The sequence below is a fragment of the Bombus vancouverensis genome, chromosome 1 (assembly GCF_051014615.1).
Source record: "Bombus vancouverensis nearcticus chromosome 1, iyBomVanc1_principal, whole genome shotgun sequence".
NCBI lineage: Eukaryota > Metazoa > Arthropoda > Insecta > Hymenoptera > Apidae > Bombus > Bombus vancouverensis.
Window position 1 is genome coordinate 10,083,919 of NC_134911.1, and position 18,354 is coordinate 10,102,272.

General features: G+C 38.9%; 1 protein-coding gene across 1 annotated transcript; it reads left to right on the plus strand.

Annotated features, from left to right (window-relative positions):
* Positions 1–9,215: 9,215 nt before the first annotated feature.
* Positions 9,216–14,104, plus strand: snRNP-U1-70K (small ribonucleoprotein particle U1 subunit 70K). The gene is given in 9 exon segments (XM_033327371.2): positions 9,216–9,505; positions 9,647–9,829; positions 9,934–9,996; positions 10,064–10,145; positions 10,428–10,472; positions 10,475–10,501; positions 12,680–12,920; positions 13,004–13,356; positions 13,441–14,104. Coding segments are annotated over 9 exon segments (1,302 nt in total). The 5' UTR covers positions 9,216–9,361; the 3' UTR covers positions 13,605–14,104.
* The last annotated feature ends 4,250 nt before the right edge of the window (positions 14,105–18,354 follow it).

Genomic DNA, 18,354 nt, shown 5'->3' on the forward strand with positions numbered 1-18,354 from the left:
CTCCCTTTTTCTTTCCTTTCTTTTTCAAGCGCAAACTCGTCGATTTCTGGTTTCAAACAAACGCGATACACAATGCCATTTCCACTCGATAAACGAGCATCGCTGCCTTAAGAGCATTGTACGATACACCGTCGAACGATAATCTTACCGATAGTTGCTAATTAGAAGTGGAACGCGACAAATACGAAAACGTTGGCTCGCTGACCGGAAAGGTGGTGGAAATGTAATTGCGATTGGATATCCAGCACATCCAGATCGATCGAGGTTGCAGTTCGTAAACTAACCGGCGCACCAGGTTTCAGGTCACTGGGTCAACCTTTCCATCGATCCAACCCCACCATTGAAAATTTAGTTGCTTCGGGTACGCTCGTCCTCAACGCTGAAAGCTGCACTCTTCATCCTATATTCGCGTCATACCTTCGCGTCATCACACCCACTACCACGCCTTCGCTCCTCCTCTGTCTCTTCTTTTTACTTTTTACACTTTGCCGGCCAATACTAATTATTTACGTGTCGCTCACCGCGGCCAACTCATCCTCCGACACCGCCGATATTTTCGTACCAGCCGCCAGTACAAATTTGGTAGACTATTTTCCGCGTCTCTGACACCGAACATTTATCGAGGGTTGCTTCGTCTACCGCCAAATAGCGAGCGACACACTTGTCGTTTTAAACGATCGCCGCGTGTCACGACACTTTTCGATTTCGAACAAATTTTCTGCTCTTTCGGTAGGAAATTGTTTCACGGTGTTCGACGTTTCCTACGGATCTTGTAATAATTAGGCGCGTTTCCATGTTAGATTTTGCGATTGTTGACAATCTGTGATAGGCTAATGAAATATTAACACTTTGACTGCCACGCGGAAATCAGATGTTTGGCTGAGGACGCCACGGGAGTATTTTCATTATTCGAAGCATATAATGGCAAAATAATAATAAATTGATGATGGAAGACAACATTCTTGCCCAATGGACCGCTTATCTTTTGGTGGTCACGGATGACCACCGTGGAGACTTGGTAACAGTTGATAGCGACATATTGTAACGAGGCTTCGTCTATTTCAACAAACCATTCGCATTGGTTATTTCGACGTAAGCAGAACGTGCGGAATATATTGTTGAAACGTTTAGAAGATATTAGTAAACGGTATTATGGTTATTTTTATGATTTCGACGAAACATTCGGCTGAAATGGTAGAGGTCCGGAAAAAAGATTATGTTTTTGATAAAGCAATGGTAGTGGTAGATTACAACAGAGGAAAATGTGCTGTAGATTTATCAGATCCAATGATAGTATATTCTACACCACATAGAAGAACCCTCCAGTGGTATATAAAATTAGCTTTAGAGTTATCATTAAATACATCAATTTCAAACGCGATGATACTCTATAAACAAGCAACAAAAACAAAAATCGAGGTATCGGATTTTAGAATGGCACTCGCAACGCACCTTGCACAGTGCCGTTCACCAGAGCCGTCAAATATATTTATTCGACAAAGATCGCGACAAGAAATGCAGAAGAAAGAAGGGCAAGCGTACCCGGCACGAAGATTTTGCAGAGAGTGCTATAAAAAAATGTTAAACAATTAGGATGAAAAATTGCTAAGAATCGGACCAAAAAGGTGACCACCTATCGTCCAGATTGTATCGACGAGCCACGTTTATGTTTAAAGTGTTTCAACACAGTGCACCGTTAGATGCAACATTTGTTCTCATTTTTTTTATCGATGTTCTAATAAAAACGTTTAATTGTTCAACGGGATACTTTTTATTTCAAAGTATCTTCTATTTATCGGTTATATCGAAAATACCCTAACTGTCAATTTTCATACAATTTTTGCAATTGTAAGAAGTTGAAGCGCTCCGGTCACCAATGACCACCATGGCGTCACGGGAGAAACCGTGGTGGGTCGGATATGACCAACGTGGCAGTCAAAGTGTTTCTAACAATCGCGCCTATGATGTATTCGTTCATTTTGACGCTCGGCACGTAAATATTTATAACGTCGGGCGATCGAAATGGAAGTTATATTTACAACGTTTGATAATTCCGACGGACTAGTTTATTTATTTATTTATTTATTCACACGGGTAGAAGCCTGAGATTGAAGCGTGATCAGCGTGAACGAACATGTATCAAAATATGACAAAATTACGACATTGATCGTACACGATGCGCAAGTGAAAAGGAACGTAAACCGCGTTTGATAAGTTTCTCCAACGTAGGCAAATTCGATTTACAGAAAAAGCCTAGCTACCGTGTGAGTGAATTAGCGCGTTTACGTATACGATCAACACTAGAACTACCACAGCAGTCAAATTGACTGGTTCTACGATCTTATTTTAAAATTCCTACTTCATGTTATATTTTTTTCCACGATGATGCAATGACTTCCCCAACGACAACTAAAAGAATAATATAATGAATTTTATTTTGTTTTTTATGTATTCAAACTGAAAATAATTTTGTATCGAAGCTACTTATACCAACACCAGTCAAAAAGTATAAAAGAGTTCTGCGATTTGTTTATCGAAGGCTAATTAACCAGTTTTCTCGTTTTCTACAATTTGCCACACGTTTTTCAAATTTTTACCGCGTATCATTCGATACGACGATATCAGTTATCAGAAAAATTCCGGATCGATCGCTAGATGCTAACACTGGAAATACCACACCAGTCAAAACGACTGGTTCCACAATTTTATAAATGTGCCAACCCTTGTTTAGGGATCATGGTCCCAGATGGATTAATAATACCAGAAATGTACTACATAACATGGAATTTCTTCTGTAAGAGTATTAAATCAATAAATATAGTGTTATAGTGTTAACACTAGAACTACTGATAGTTAAGACGAAGCTATTTCTACCAAAAACCAGTCAAAACGACTGGTATTTAAAGAATACATAATAATAGAATATTTTTATATTTATTAATTTACTACTTTCTTAAAAAGGCAATTTTTCATTTCAATTTAGTATATTTTTCGTATTATTAATCCATCTGGTACCAGATCCCTAAACGAGGGTTGGCAACTTTATAAAACTGTAGAACCAGTCATTTTGACTGCCGAAGTAATTCTAGTGTTAGCATCTAGCGATCCAGCGATCGATCCGGAATTTTTCTGATAACTGATATCGTTATATCGAATGATACGCGGTAAAAATTTGAAAAACGCGTGGCAAATTGTAGAAAACGCGGAAACTGGTTCATTGGCCTTCGATAAACAGATTGCAGAACTCTTCTGTACTTTGACAAGTACCAGCCATTTTGACTGGTGTTGGTATAAGTAGCTTCGATACAAAATCATTTTTAGTTTGAATACATAAAAATCGAAATAAAATTCATGATATTATTCTTCTAGTTATCGTTGCGAAAGTTATTACATCATCGCGGAAAAAAATATAATACGAAGTAGGAGTTTTAAAATAAAATTGTAAAACCAGTCAATTTGACTGGTGTGGTAGTTCCAGTGTTAATACAACTATCAGAGGCGTCGTTGGTGTTCAACAGGGACGTATAAAACAAAGGAAAAATATTCTGAAATATCGAGCTTTAATAGCTGCAAAATTTCCCAGCGACCTATACATACAATTTTAAAAAGCGAAATTTTTTTAAAAAAAGCAGTTTCCACGTAAACAGTGTGAGAGATGTGAAAAAGTGGATCGCAGTTGTGACAAAGATTTTGCCATGGGTTTGCCAATTTCACAGGTAACAAAAAAATCTACGTTGTATTATTTCCAATAGAATGTAATTGTGACATTTAGAAATATTTAGATTGGTCGGAAATTATTTTTACCCGATGTATACGCGCACGCACACTGACAGATTAACAGGCCATATCAGTCGCGTTGCGAATACGCCTTCTTCTCCGTATCGATCCTTTGTTTCATTTCTTTCATTTCATGCACGAGCTTCCACTATCATTTCCATGCGACGCGTGCGACGTTTCGCCTTTCGTTTCGTAGCATCGGAGAAAGCGATGCAACCTGATTGAACAAAGTCTAATCTCTCGAGACGAGCTGCTCTTCCTTTCTCACGATAAACCAACGCATCTGTTATTATTCGAATGGAAGAAATATCGCAGAAACACGGTAATACGAGCCCCGTACAAATACAAATAAATAGAAACGAAGAGCCTGAACGAAGGTGAGGTGATTAAGAAACGCATGGCAGGTAAGAAATCACGGCGGAAAAGAGACACGTCCAGTAAGATTGAAAGTAGCGTAGTAAATCGAGCATTGACCCTTTTTGGGATTCTTCCGCTCACCGAGAAAAGTGGATGGACGAGCGTAAAGTGTACGGACTTGCTCGTGCTCAGCTCGGAAGACCAACGTGTACGCGTGTACACACGTACGCGCGGTACGTGTGCGTGCACATGATTCCAAGGTACGGCACCGCGTTACGTTCGGCGTTTCCCAACTCTGTTGACCCGAGCCTGGTTTGTGGCACACGAACAGGATACGTCTTCATGAATCTGCCAGTGTTCCGCTCTTTTTTTAAACCGTACATCGGTCTGACGACTTTATATAAAATTACCACATCGTGTACAGGTAATTTTTAGCTTACTAAATTTAGTCTAAAGGTAAGGGTGATTTTAACTCTTGATACGTAGGCGTAGAAAAAAAAGAGCCATCTAGAAACCGTGAACCGCGCGATAAATTCGTAGAGGTCATTCGAAAACGTTCTACGTCGCCAAAATTTCCGTCTATATACGTTAACGATAAACGACTCGAGCAACTTCGATCGAAAAAGCTAATTCGTTACGAACCGAGAGACCGAGCGAGATGTTTTTTCGAATAGAAAGCGGCGATCCGTGGAACGAACAATGGACATAGTCGATCTGCTATGTGTTGTTTTGGTCGATGCCTTTGTTACGTAAGGAGTTTTAGTAGATGCGAAGAGTAGCAGGTGCGTACGCACGATGCTTGCCCGAGTCAGAGCTACCCGCTTATGAGTAATTCTAGTAAATGAGGAACATTTAGAGTAAGACAAACTTGCGCGAGTCGGCGGTCTCTTCGGTTCGTCCTTCGATTTTCTACGTAGGTTGCTCTATCGAGGAACGCAGAGCGAGCGCCCTTCTCTGAAAACAAACACATCGTTAAGCTTCGTAGTTTCGCATAAGTCGTAGTGGCAGCACCGTAAATACGTAAGAGCAATGGTAAGCTAAATACGTGATATTCTCGTACAGAGAGAAAATTGTATATCGGCTTGCACGTGGCCTAATTGGAACTCGCTGGACAATAGCAGCGAACAGAATGAGGTAACGAGAATACGACTGAAAACTAATTTCGCAAAATGAAAACAGATACTGTTTCCGTTGACTAAACATCACTGCCCTACGTCGCTCAATAACCTTGTTTCTCCCTCAATGCTCTAGATTGGAAAATTCTCATATGCAAAGTGCAACATTCCTTTTCGATAACACCGAACCCTATTTTGTTTATCACTTTAGCTTTTCGAAAAACCTACAGAAATTGCCGTTACACTGTACGGTTCGTTCGTTAAATCGAACGTTCGAATATCTTCCTCGAAAAAGAAAAAAAAAAAAGAAAAATTGGAAGGTAAGGCTGTAGTAAAACTCAAGGATGGAATTTCGCTTACATCATCGAGTTAGTTTACCTGCAGAGGTTCGAGCGTATTAATTTTCCTATATCGACGTTTACGATCAAGGGTGAATCGATGTACGAAGAACGACGAGCAACGCCAATTAGAGAAAGCTAGGCTGAATTTGAACGGAGAAGGAAAGTGGGAACGAGGACAAGGTAGAAAAAGAGAAGAAGTGGAAGAGGAAGTGGAAGAGGAAGAGGAAAAGGTACGGTTGCAGGAGGTGAACAGGGAGAGAGAAAGAGAGAGAGAGAGAGAGCCGGATAGGTGGGAATTCTGGCTGGTGGTTGGGTTGGCAAGGGAGGGCCTGTGGTGCTAGAGCATTTGGTATCCGTGGTTCTGAACGGTAGCGGCTAGGCAAAAGGGGGCTAGAGGAGAGCAGGGTCGATGACCCTTGCACGTGGAGTGTTCGGAAGTAGGCCACGCCGTGACATCACGCAAAAGCAAGATGGCAGTCGGGAAACGGGCACATTCTCACAAGTATGCTCGGCATACGACTCGACGGAGACGTGCCGACGCCTGTGCAATCGAATCTTTTCCTTGGGCGAGGGTGCGTTCCGATATTCAACGCCATCTCTCATCACGACCTCTTCCTTCTTCTCTCTCCATCTTCCTCCTATCGGTCTTCTGCTCTTGTCGCGTTTCAAGCATCGCGGTTCGATGCGTGCCAATGTTTGCGGTGACTATCGGAAATCGGAACGCGTAATTTTCATGCAGCTGCCGGCCGAGTTGCATCAGCGTCTCCCAACTCGCGTGCATCGAACGTGTCACGATAGCTGGAAATTTTCCGACTGTTTCCAGCTAAATCCGCTACATCTTCTAATAAACGTTCGCTCGAGCAGCAATACGTTACGTTTCACGAGTTTGCTCCGCTAAATTTTACATCGTGCCTTGTTAAGGTCTCGTGATAACGTCTCGTGATATTCGATGAGAATGTTGCGTCTCGTTCAACGACCGAACGCCAAAAAAAAAAAAAAAAGAAAATAAAAAGAAGAAAAGAATCCAAAAAAACCAAGTTGTCAGGAGGAAAAAAGACGAGCGCAATTACTCGGTTGGTATCGTCGCGTTCGAGTGAAATAATCAGTGCCGACGGGAATTGTCGTACGATTACGCGTTATACAATAGCGAGACAAACAAAAACTTTATTACCGGCGAATAATCCCGAGCGTGATCGTTACAAGCGATTAGACAGATCGTACGACGTTAGAACGAAACGGACAGCGAATCGTGAAAATCGCGGGTTGCACGGAATCACGAACATCGAAGGCATTGCGCGCGCGCCATCCGTGTCCGTATGCATTGCGTGGAGTCGCGTTGCGTATTCGTCGTGCGTGTGCACGGATGCAGCCGCGGATAGCGTTCTTTATTCGGAACGTGCGAGCGCGAGAACGTGAGCAGGTATATGGCACCGTTGAATATTGGACGAAAGTCAAATTCATCTTACATTATTTTAGCGTCCGCGGCAAGCCGATGTATTACAGAAATACGAGCTCGTCTGTAGCGTGCGTGCGAGCGTCTATGATTTCTGTTTGTATTTTAATTGCGATGATGTAAGCTCATGCGGATGCACACAGCAAGTTTTTCTTGCTCCACCTACCGCTTAGTCTCTTTCGATTTCGAAATTTTCGATATGTATATATTTAAAGTCAAGTTTCGGCCAGGCGTATAACGTACGAAGAATCGTATTTATGTAAGTACGTGTACGTAACGCGTATATGGTCGTTATCAGGTATGCGTAGTATGATAGGGAATTTTATAGGGAATTATAAAATATAACGCGAAGACGAAAAGTGTTTCTTTCCTACAAAATCTATTGCGTTTGTAACAACGAAGATTCTTTAGACGGTAGAACCTGGCAATTGTTCGACGGAAAGTACAAAGTCTAGTACGAGTTGGTATACTACAGACATAGAAGTGTACCTACTTGCGATGCAATTACGGTGATGTAACGCGCATATCTTATCGGAAAATTTTATTTCTAATTCCATTTCTATCTGTTCATAAAATAAACGTTTATTTCAGAGTTTGTGCTTTGTTTCGCGCTTCCACTTTAGACGTTAAATAACTGTATGCGAATGTAATTAAGTTATTTATAAACGTATTGAACAACATTTAAAAAGAAGTTACGTAAATAAACCGTTTTCCATGAAACGTATTTCATTATTCCTTCTTTTTGAAACGTATTATAATGGCTAAATATTATTATTCAAAATAAAAATTTTAAGGACTCAGGTTCTAAAATGCTGCATAAGTGTGTTATTCAGCGAGTAATTTAAGTTAATCGTAACGTGCACTAATCCTAAACAAACGGATATGACGTCATGGCAGCCATACGATCGAACTTATTTCGTACCCTCAGCAAGTTGTACAACATGCATTATGATCAATCAAATTTCAAACTTGTACTCACATTTGTTAAGCCTCTTACGTGTTGTTCTATGATTCTAACATCGAACACTTTGTTATTGAAAGAAATAAAGTATTTTAACTAAAATTTACGAAACGACTAATAATTAACCCGCGGAAATGTAAATGTCACAATAATAATGCACTGTTCTACCGTTTGATGTCGTACCAAACGCTATTTGAGCTATAGGCGGCGCTATCTTGTGGCTGATTTTAAAATGTAAACTGTTTATCACAGCAGAACATCTAGTGTTTCACGTACAAACAGAGGCATCTGGAGGAATTTCTGGTAAATATTAACTAAATAATGAAAATACCGTCATTTAAAATCTTAAATATCAATATCAATGATGGCGAATATCATATACAAAATATACTCAAGTGTATTTTATGATGTTGATAATGTGAAAAATAGTTTTTATATAATTAATTGTACTTAATTGTATTTAATTTATATAAGCATGGCATGAATCTAACATCGTATAGAACCAGAGATGTCTGATATAACTCTGTGCTATATTAACTGTCTTATTGTCTTTGTCATAGCTTATGCAGAATATGTGTGATCAAGTAATGTGTAATCAGAATATGTGTAAACAAAATTTGATTGCTGCGACTGCAACTATCGGCTATCGACTAGTGACATTCGAGTTCCACTAGTTAGCAAATGACATGCAGCTTATAATAAGTTTTGAAAACAACACTTATTTTACTTATATATTGTACACTTGAGATTTATCCAGTAAGAAAGTTAATTGCGTTGATGGAAATCGAAATTTTATTGCTTTTTCTTGTATAGTTCTGAATATCTTATTAGTTGTAGTTCTGACTATCGATTGTATCAATGATAGTGAAGGAAAAGAATTAGTGATACCATTTGTGGTGAAATCACTGCAGACAATATCGCAACAAGAAAAACCCTGTTTCAAGATCGATACTATACTATTACTATTTCGACATTGCCTAGGACTTTTTGTCTGCGAAAGAATTTCATATGTATGTTTATTTTCCACATAGAAGTTGAAATATTTCTCTGTTCATCATTTTACATAATACAATTTATCATATATGTCGATGAAAAAGCAATTTTACGTTCTTTTCAGATGCTCTAATATGCACATGCGCGCACGAGGAATTTATATGAATTTCACCTTCCTGTTTGGTTAGAAAATTACTAACTTGATGAAGGCGTCTATTCGTAGTCTGTGTTCAAGTTTAGTAGTAACCATACTCGAACGGTAGGAATATTGTCGCCATTTTGGGGTGTTGTTTGAGACGAGAAGATGCTGTTTGTTTCGCTATTTTACTAAAACTAGTATCATACTTTTCGTGTACCTGAGAAAATGACGCAATTTCTGCCTCCAAATTTATTAGCACTTTTTGCTCCGCGTGATCCAATACCTTATTTACCACCGGTTAGCAAGCTCCCGCATGAGAAGAAAAATGGAGGCTATATCGGCGTTGGAGGTTTTCTTAAATATTTCGAGGTAACAAAAATTGAAATAAACTTTCATATTGTACGTATACGGGTATTATGGAAATGTTTTTTTTGTTCAAAGATAGCCTATCAATAGCATTTAATGATTTACGAAATGTAATAACGAAATTATAACGTGCATTTTTTATAGGAACCTAAAGATACACCACCACCAGTGCGTGTGGAAACGAGGGAAGAACGCCTTGAACGCAGAAGAAGAGAACGCGCCGAGCAAGTGGCGTATAAATTAGAGCAAGAAATCGCGGTATGGGATCCTGCTGGTATTCCAAATGTAACTGCAGATCCTTTTAAAACTCTTTTCGTAGCTCGGATAGTGAGTATTTCCTATGAGTAAAGACTAATTTTCATACAACTATGCCAATAAACTTTTACTTAAAGTTTTACTTCCTATTTACGTTCTTATCACATTGTTTCTAGAACTATGATACTTCAGAATCTAAACTTAGAAGAGAATTTGAAGTATATGGCCCAGTAAAAAAGGTATGTAAATAAAAGTTAGTTCGCTTTGAATTGTACAGATTACTAAGATTTCTATTCAATATTTCAGATAGTGGTAATTCATAATACAATAAATGGCAAACCTAGGGGATATGCGTTCATTGAATATGAGCACGAACGAGATATGCACTGTAAGTAAAACGCAAGAAACATCAATCCCTTGTTGAGAACCTCAGTGAGTCCATAGTCTGGAATTTCACTTTACTTAGCGTCACTTCCAGCTAGTTATAGTGGGGCAGGGCTATAGTTAGGCTACCCATTTTCATTGGTACTAAACCAGACGGTATGGGGGGTCCCGCCATACATCCATGCAGGATTACCATTCTGTAAATGCATATATGGTAAACGATCAACTGAAAAAAGAAATATTGGCTGTCTTGATTAATGCAGTTTTTATCTTGTTCTTGGTACAGCGTGGTGGCCGCTGCCGGCAACTAGTGCCGTTCACTATTCCATGCAAAATCCCTGAACCTGCCTGATATGATAGGTTTGTATGTGTGGTAAGATCCAACATACAACAACGTTTGTTAGCGTCTATGCTTACCCTATTTATCTGATTTTGTTATATTTGCGGTTTTTGAGTACCACCCCTCTGGGGGTTGCTGATAGTTATACTTTTAAAATATTGGGAGTCAGGACTCTTTTCCATTTGGGCTGAAACTCTTTTATTTTTAACTACACGGTTTGCAAAAGTTAGCATTCTACATTGAAATTGATTGGTGGGCTTTTAGGAGAAAGGTTCAGGGACACGCTCTGCAAGCAGTTAGACTTTGCGTCTGTACATAAAGATAGATTGCAAATGTGATAACCAAACTATCTATATATATTATATAAAAATTATATGTATAATATATATATATAGGCATGAACAGACAATGTTTAAATTTCTTCGACTAAAATTTAACCGCATTCTCTCTCAATAATACATTAACAATCATGCATCATTGGGTAATACAATACACTTCATCGTGTCTTGGTTGTAGCACCTACTTTTTTTTTTCTTGTAATGGGCATATTATCATAAGTACTTGTAGGTCAAACTGTTCTCTCTTAAAATTTAAGTAGAAACGTGTACCAAGCGAATGTCGGGCATCATAAATGGACTCTATGACAAAAGATATTTTCTCGTTAGGTCTAGTACCAAATTGCATGTTCCAAACTAAATGATTGTTCTGTCTCGAGCATCTTATTTCGTCGCTGTTTTCGTTTTACTAAAGTTTTAAATTAGTTAGTTATCATCTTATTTGGAAGGTCATCTAATCATTCTTTCTCAATCAATTGTTTACATTTAAGTCCTTGAACATATCAATTTCGATATAGAATACTAATTTATTCGAAAAATCTGGCTTCGGATTTTCATCTCGAATTAGTTAATTCCTTGGAAAGCGTGCATAGAAAATAATACGTGTATGTTCAAAAGGTAAACAAACGTTTTTCGTGAAGGTAAAGTTCCCCTTGTTAAACAAGAGAAAAACACAAGCCGTTTAACGTTACGTTAAATTTAATATATGATTAGAACACAGTATAATATATAAAGTATAAAGCATACGATACTTGCGCACGGTTTGGTCGTAAGTAGAAAAAAAAGCGCACCAGGTAAATGCAAAGTAAACTTCTTCGGAGATTGAACGAACATATGAAGACTGGGCACCTTCCCAATGAATAGCATACGCGCTGGCCTACTCTATGCTCGCGAGTCTCTTACAAGTTCATTTCACGATTAAACGTACTTCTAAGATTTGTGTTAACTTCCGTACGTAAGTAGCCGCGGTAGGTATTTTTGTATCTGCTATACTTTTTGAACTTTACAAATGTAGATTTAAGGTACCGAAAAATCCGTACATTTTATTACTGATTCATGCCCCGCGAATATAACGTAGACTCGTGATTTTATACGGTAAAATGATCATTACGGTACGGCATCGGACCTTCTTCTAGAAGCGTAGCGAACATGATCTCGGGATATTCGACTCTTTGTACGCTTTATACATAAAGAAACGCAATCTCATCATTCCTGTATATATATATATATATATATATATATATATATATGTACATATACATCTCGTGAATACAGAAATTAACCAGTCTCAGATTCGAGAATTCTCGTTTCGTGATGGTACGTACATTTTACTTTATAAAAGAACGCACGTTATAATTGGTACGTGTATAATCAGGAATAATATGTGCCGATACCTTACGACCTCAATCATTTCTGAAAAAATAGTAACAACTATTAGTTTGGATAATATCGTTGAGGCAATAATAAGAAATCTGACGGAAATAGAAATAATATCGGGAAAAAAAAAAAGAATCATGTATAGGTAATATAGTGAATGCATCGTTCGATACTCGATTTATTATCTCTTTTGTATTTTCAGTATCGCATTCTCAGACTGTTCTTGTATTCGTGTCTGTATATTTTTCATTTGTACTTAAACGAGAATTGTTGAAATTTCACGGTCCGTGGAAAAAAGCCTTTTGAAGAAGATATTTTCTTAGTTGCGATATTCGCACTGTCAAGTCTAAAGATTGAAGTCTTTTTAGAATAAAAATCTTTTCTGCCACCTCAGATTTATTTCCTTGGGACATAGAAGTCCCATAGTTTACTAAATAGTGAACGTGGGATCGCGAGCAAATGGTAATTTTCAATCGGTACTTCTAGCTGCTTATAAGCATGCGGATGGTAAGAAAATAGATGGTCGCAGAGTGTTGGTGGATGTCGAACGTGCCAGAACCGTGAAAGGGTGGCTTCCGCGAAGGCTGGGTGGTGGACTTGGAGGAACGCGAAGAGGTGGTCCAGACGTAAATATTAAGCACTCTGGTCGGGAAGACAATGAAAGAGAACGAGAACGGTATCGTTTGGAACGAGAGAGGGAGAATTCTGGACGCCTTGATAGAGACAGGTAAACGTTCATACTGTATACACATTTGTAATATTTTGAATAGAAATGTACTAAATTCTGTTATGTCTTTATATTTTGTGCAGAGATCGCGATCGTTTGGATAGAGAACGTAGAAGGTCTCGCGATCGTAAAAGAAGGACAAGAAGTAGGTCACGCGATCGAAAACGTAGACGTAGCCGTGATCGCTTACCTGATCCGGATATTGAAGAGATTCAAAGAGACGAACGACCACGTGACAGGAGAGATCGTGATCGTGATCGTGATCGTGATCGAGATCGTAAGAGAAGACGTTCCAGGAGTAACGAACGCGATCGCGATAGAGACCGTAAGAGGGACAAACGTGATCGTGATCGCGAACGTAGAGATAGAAAAGATCGGGGTGATCGTCAGGATGAAGATACGAAAGAAATCCGAATCAAAGAGGAACCTCTGGATGGTATATTTTTCTTAATCTATTGCCAAGTCTCATTTAAATCGGTTAATTCGTTGGAATATTAATTTTCATACGAAAATTTTTCAGATTACCCTGACTATAGTAACACTTTCTCAACGTCTGGATCATACTTTACCGCTGTAAAATACGAAGATGATAATGACCAAGAAGTAGAAGAGAAATACAGAATTCCTGAAGGTCGTCCAGATCCCCCTCCCTACAATAACTATGATTCCGTACAAGACTATTGATCTCGATGATATTTCTTATATTGTTCTTTTTCGTTACCACGCACGGCATGATGAATTAACACAATTGCCAATAATATATTGTATTTCCTACTGATATTAGTGTAACATCGAATCGACTACATTGAGTATTTAGTTTCTGTAGAATCTACAGCGACCAGATACTCAGTAAGGATATTGCAAGGTAAGCAGATTTGGATTATTGATTTATATGCAATTATTTTTACTTTGTTGATTCGGACTTTTGTATATTTACGATTAGTATCAAGGTAATTTCGGTAAATGAATTTAGGTACACATTGAATGTTGTCAGAATTAAGTTTATGAATTTCAATTATTATAGCAGTTTGTGTGAGACCTCGCAATATGGAACTGGTAGGTTTATAGATATCCGAACTTTTTTGTGTCTACGATAATTCCAATATTCTCTAAATGTGTACATACCTTCACGACTGCTACATGTATATTTATATATATATACAAATAAAACGAATTACCACTTACGTTTATTGGATATCCCCGTATTTATTTCTGCTTTTCATAATTTGTGAAACTGAAAAGTAAATATTCGTATAAAGACAATTTATATACACGATTTTAACATTTATATGTCTGGTACGTTTCGATAAACTTAACTGATAGTTGAGCAAGTGTAGTAGATTGTACTTGTTGTTTAGAACATTTACAAAGATTTATGAAAGGTGAAATATGGCGTTTGGTTAATGTACCTATGTAGATATATGCATGTACCGGACGTTGAGGTATCGAACCAGAGTTATCTTTGGTTACATCTACCGTGAGTGACCGGATCATCGCGTATTAACTGGACCAAATCATTCCGGTCTCTTACCTGTGTATACGATGTCGATACCAGGATTAAAAATAGTGAAAACTTCCAAGAAAATCAATTACAACGATAAAATTACTGTACTTTGAATAAATTTGTTTAGGGTAATTGTATTGTAGGTATCCTATTACGAGAAATTGTATAGCTTTTTTTTAACAGTATGTTATTCTTAAACTTCACATCAATTGGAAAAATCAAATCGTAAAAGAAATACCACATGCGTGAATGAAACAGATTTCGCCTTTATCTATTGCTTACTTGTCTTCACCTCCATTTTCTTATTATTTTTGTATTCATTGTAACCGTTATTCTTGTATTTTATTGGAGAAAGCGTTATACAAATTATTAAATGTTAAATGTTACAACTTATGGAACTATCTGCCATTCAGAATTGGCGCCAGTGGTTGATTGTCAAACTTCGATGCATAGCGCTACCGTAGATGTATGGCGCTTTTGACAGTTTTGAAGGAAGCTTTTTATCTTCAAGTACAGGTAAATATATTAACGATCATCGTTGTGAGAACGTCCTTCACACAAATTATTTTAATCTATCTTGTATTTCCTTGGCTTCGAAACTCTGACTTTAATACTTATATCAGAAAATTAATTATACTTAGTCCAGAAAATTAATCGTTTGTCAAATTTCTTTGTTAAATGTAAATCAAATTTAAGTCTACTTTATAGAAAATTAATTAATGCATATTCGAAAACAGCGATTTATTTGATGATGTAAAAATAAAGGACAAAGCAAAAAGAGACGTGTGATTCGTTGAAATAAATACTAATCAAAAGCAGATATGGTAGTTGTTCAGAAACATCGGACTAGAGAGAGTAGAAATTCCTTATCCTATTTGCGTGATGTCACAGTCTGATGCCAACTAGCCCCGCCACATTAAGCGAACGTTACCCGGAAATTACAATTCCCCTGCAATAACTCCGAATTGCTCCTGATTCCACATCGTCGCCTATCGTTCACCAGTCTAAAAATCAGCCTGGCAAATTGTGTCGATTTTATGATGTTATTCTATTCGACAGTTGCACGAGATTTTTCGATCTTTCTTCGAGCCTGTCGATAATCGAATACCTACAGGAGCTCGAAGCAGAATAACGCCTGATCTTCGGTTCGATCCTATCGAATATCGCTCTCCACTTGGGCCAACAAAATCTTGGAGACAGCTATATAATATCTGGTATTTTTTCTTCTCTTTTTTTTAATTATGTAAAAATGTATAAACGTTACGTACGAAATTTCAACGATCGAAATGTACATGAAAGTTAGCTTATTTTTTCGTAATTAAAATTTTGTTCGAGAACGACAGAGGATGACGGTGACAGCGGGGCACGCAATGAAATAGTTTAACAAGAAACAGTTGGTTGAATTAACCGCATATTTTCTCCGGCCCAATAAATTGGAAAACCGCAGGCGTAAGTAACTTAAAAAGCGGTTCGCCTCGTTTCTCAACTCAGTGCCTCTTACCCTCCGCCGTAGAGTGCTTAATTATTAGCGGTTCCGAGTTTGGATCGGTTTCTTGTGGTTGGCGATAACGCCACTAACGAATGCCACTTTTCTACCGGAGCTGCTGTTCTATTAATAAACTTCATGGTAACGTTTCAACGCGGGAAAAGTTTATTTAGTCCAAATAATAGATTTCTAAAATTGTGTTGCCTTTAAGCCGTATAAAGGAAATTAAAATTATTTATAATCAAGGTCAATGCACATTTCGTTGGTTTTAATTATTGAATCCGAAAATGTCAGATAAAAAATGTCAATTCAAGAACTTGATATTGATCTTCAATACTCTTTCCAACAATATCTCTGTACATGAAATTGCTTAGTAGAAGAATAACTTCCTGTATGTCGAAACAGTTTGTTACGTAGTTTGCTACTAAAGCAGTATAGTATTAACAGTATGTTTATTGTATTATCATTGTGAATTATTCGCTTGTGCCAAAATACCTACACAAAATGTTCGACGCCATCAAGCGGAATAAAACGTTCGCGATTATGTGGCGATAGCCGTTGCTTCTCCGGTACCGTTAAATTTCATTAATTTTTTCGGTCCTTTTGAGAACTGGGGCAAAGCACACGTTTGGCGCATCGCTCGTATCCGTGATCCACGATCCGGCATCGTAAACCGAATACGACTTGAAGCTCCATCGTAATTCTGTTACATATAACTCTAAAGTCGATTCGATTGCACTGCACTGCGAGTTTATTCCCCTTATCGAGCTTTTCGGATAAAAATTGCTTGCCGATTAATCTTTCTAAACGGTATTACTTGGAGAAGATAAAGCACCTCTTGTGAAAGGTACATACTAGCTTTGAGCGCGCCCTCTATACTGTTTCAATTCAACGCTGCATAAAGTTATGACGTCCGTTTTGCTGTTTGATCAAAGAAAAAAAATTTTCTTTTAGGAACCGCTGTCTTCGAACGTTCAACGCGTCTGCGCCGGAACAAAGCAAGGAAAAAGCTTCTTGGTTTACTTCGTTTCTAAAACAGCGAGCAGATAGAACGTTGGTTCGCCCTGAACACAATTCAATGGTTGGGCAAATTATCACACATGAATTATCGGATACGAGATTTAAACAGATGCTGCGACAGAACAGCATAGCGGATCTTTTATCAGCGTCTGTACGAAGATTAATTATTCGCATTTACGATCAATCTGACTATTCTGTAACGACTACGAATATATATATATAGGATATACCGGAGTACCAGGAGGGAGCGCGAGGAGAGACAAAACGTGAAATAGGAAAATGGTAAAAGCAGAGCTAACGGAAGAGATATGGTAACGGTGTTAACAGAGCTACGATATGTGAGAATATCTTTGAACGTGTCAGGCATAATTAAAAGCAATTTCTTAATTGCGCGAATTCGTATTATCCGAGACGGCTACGTGGGAGAATGTGCAGGGAGCTTCCTACCGAGAATAATTTTATTGTTCTAAAAGAAGCACGGAGAACGTAATATGTTCGTTAAGATAACGATGGAAAGAAGGAAGAAGGGTAAAAAAAGCAATAGGAAGATGAAATCAAGAGCTAGCGAACACTTGTGGATGAAATACGCCGTGGTCATCGGAGAGGGGTGAAACGAGCAAGTGAAAACGAAGAGAGAGCCAAAAGGTGAGGAAGAAATCGGTGCACCTAGCGGGGTGAGGAAAAGAAGAGGAAAACTATAGAAAAGAAGCATAACAGCACGAGAGACGGTGAAAGATGATCCGAGGGTGAGAAAGAGAGAGAAAAAGAGAAAACGTGTATGGTGTTCAGGAGGTTTTCGGTGGTAGAGGGGAGAGAGCACTGCACGGTATGGCACGGCGCAGGTGTGCGCCGGTAGCCCGGTCGCTGGCATGGTATTCCGCACGCCTTAGGTGCGCGTGTGCGCCGAAAGAACGACAGTATGAAGATCAAAGCGTGTGTGGGTGCGCCTGTGCGGCACACAGGCACGAAACCCTCCAGTTTGATCGCGAAAGAGCGACGAGAGAACGCCAGTACGGGCACACTAAAAGGAGATAGGGTTGGTACTACGAATCATAGGGATGGAGAGAAAAGGAGAGAGTTAGCGACATAGGATAAAGTGTAGTTTGGGCCGTGTGGGCCGTAGGTGTTGAGATAGCGAAGAGTAGGGATGAAACTGAGAGAAGATAGGTAGGCGAGTAGATAGATAGATAGGCAGGCAGGCAGGCAGGCAGGCAGGCAGGCAGGCAGGCAGGCAGATAGGCAGGCAGGCAGGCAGGTAGCGATGCAGGCAGCGAGCCAGATGGCGAGGGTAGGAAGCAAGGTGGGCGGTCGAAGGGGTAGTAACGGATAGTAAGGGGAGTCGGGGGTGTTCGGTAGGGGATGCCGGAGGTGGCGGCGTACAGGGGGCGGCAGGCTGGTGGTGCGTCAGAGCCTGCAGTGAGCCC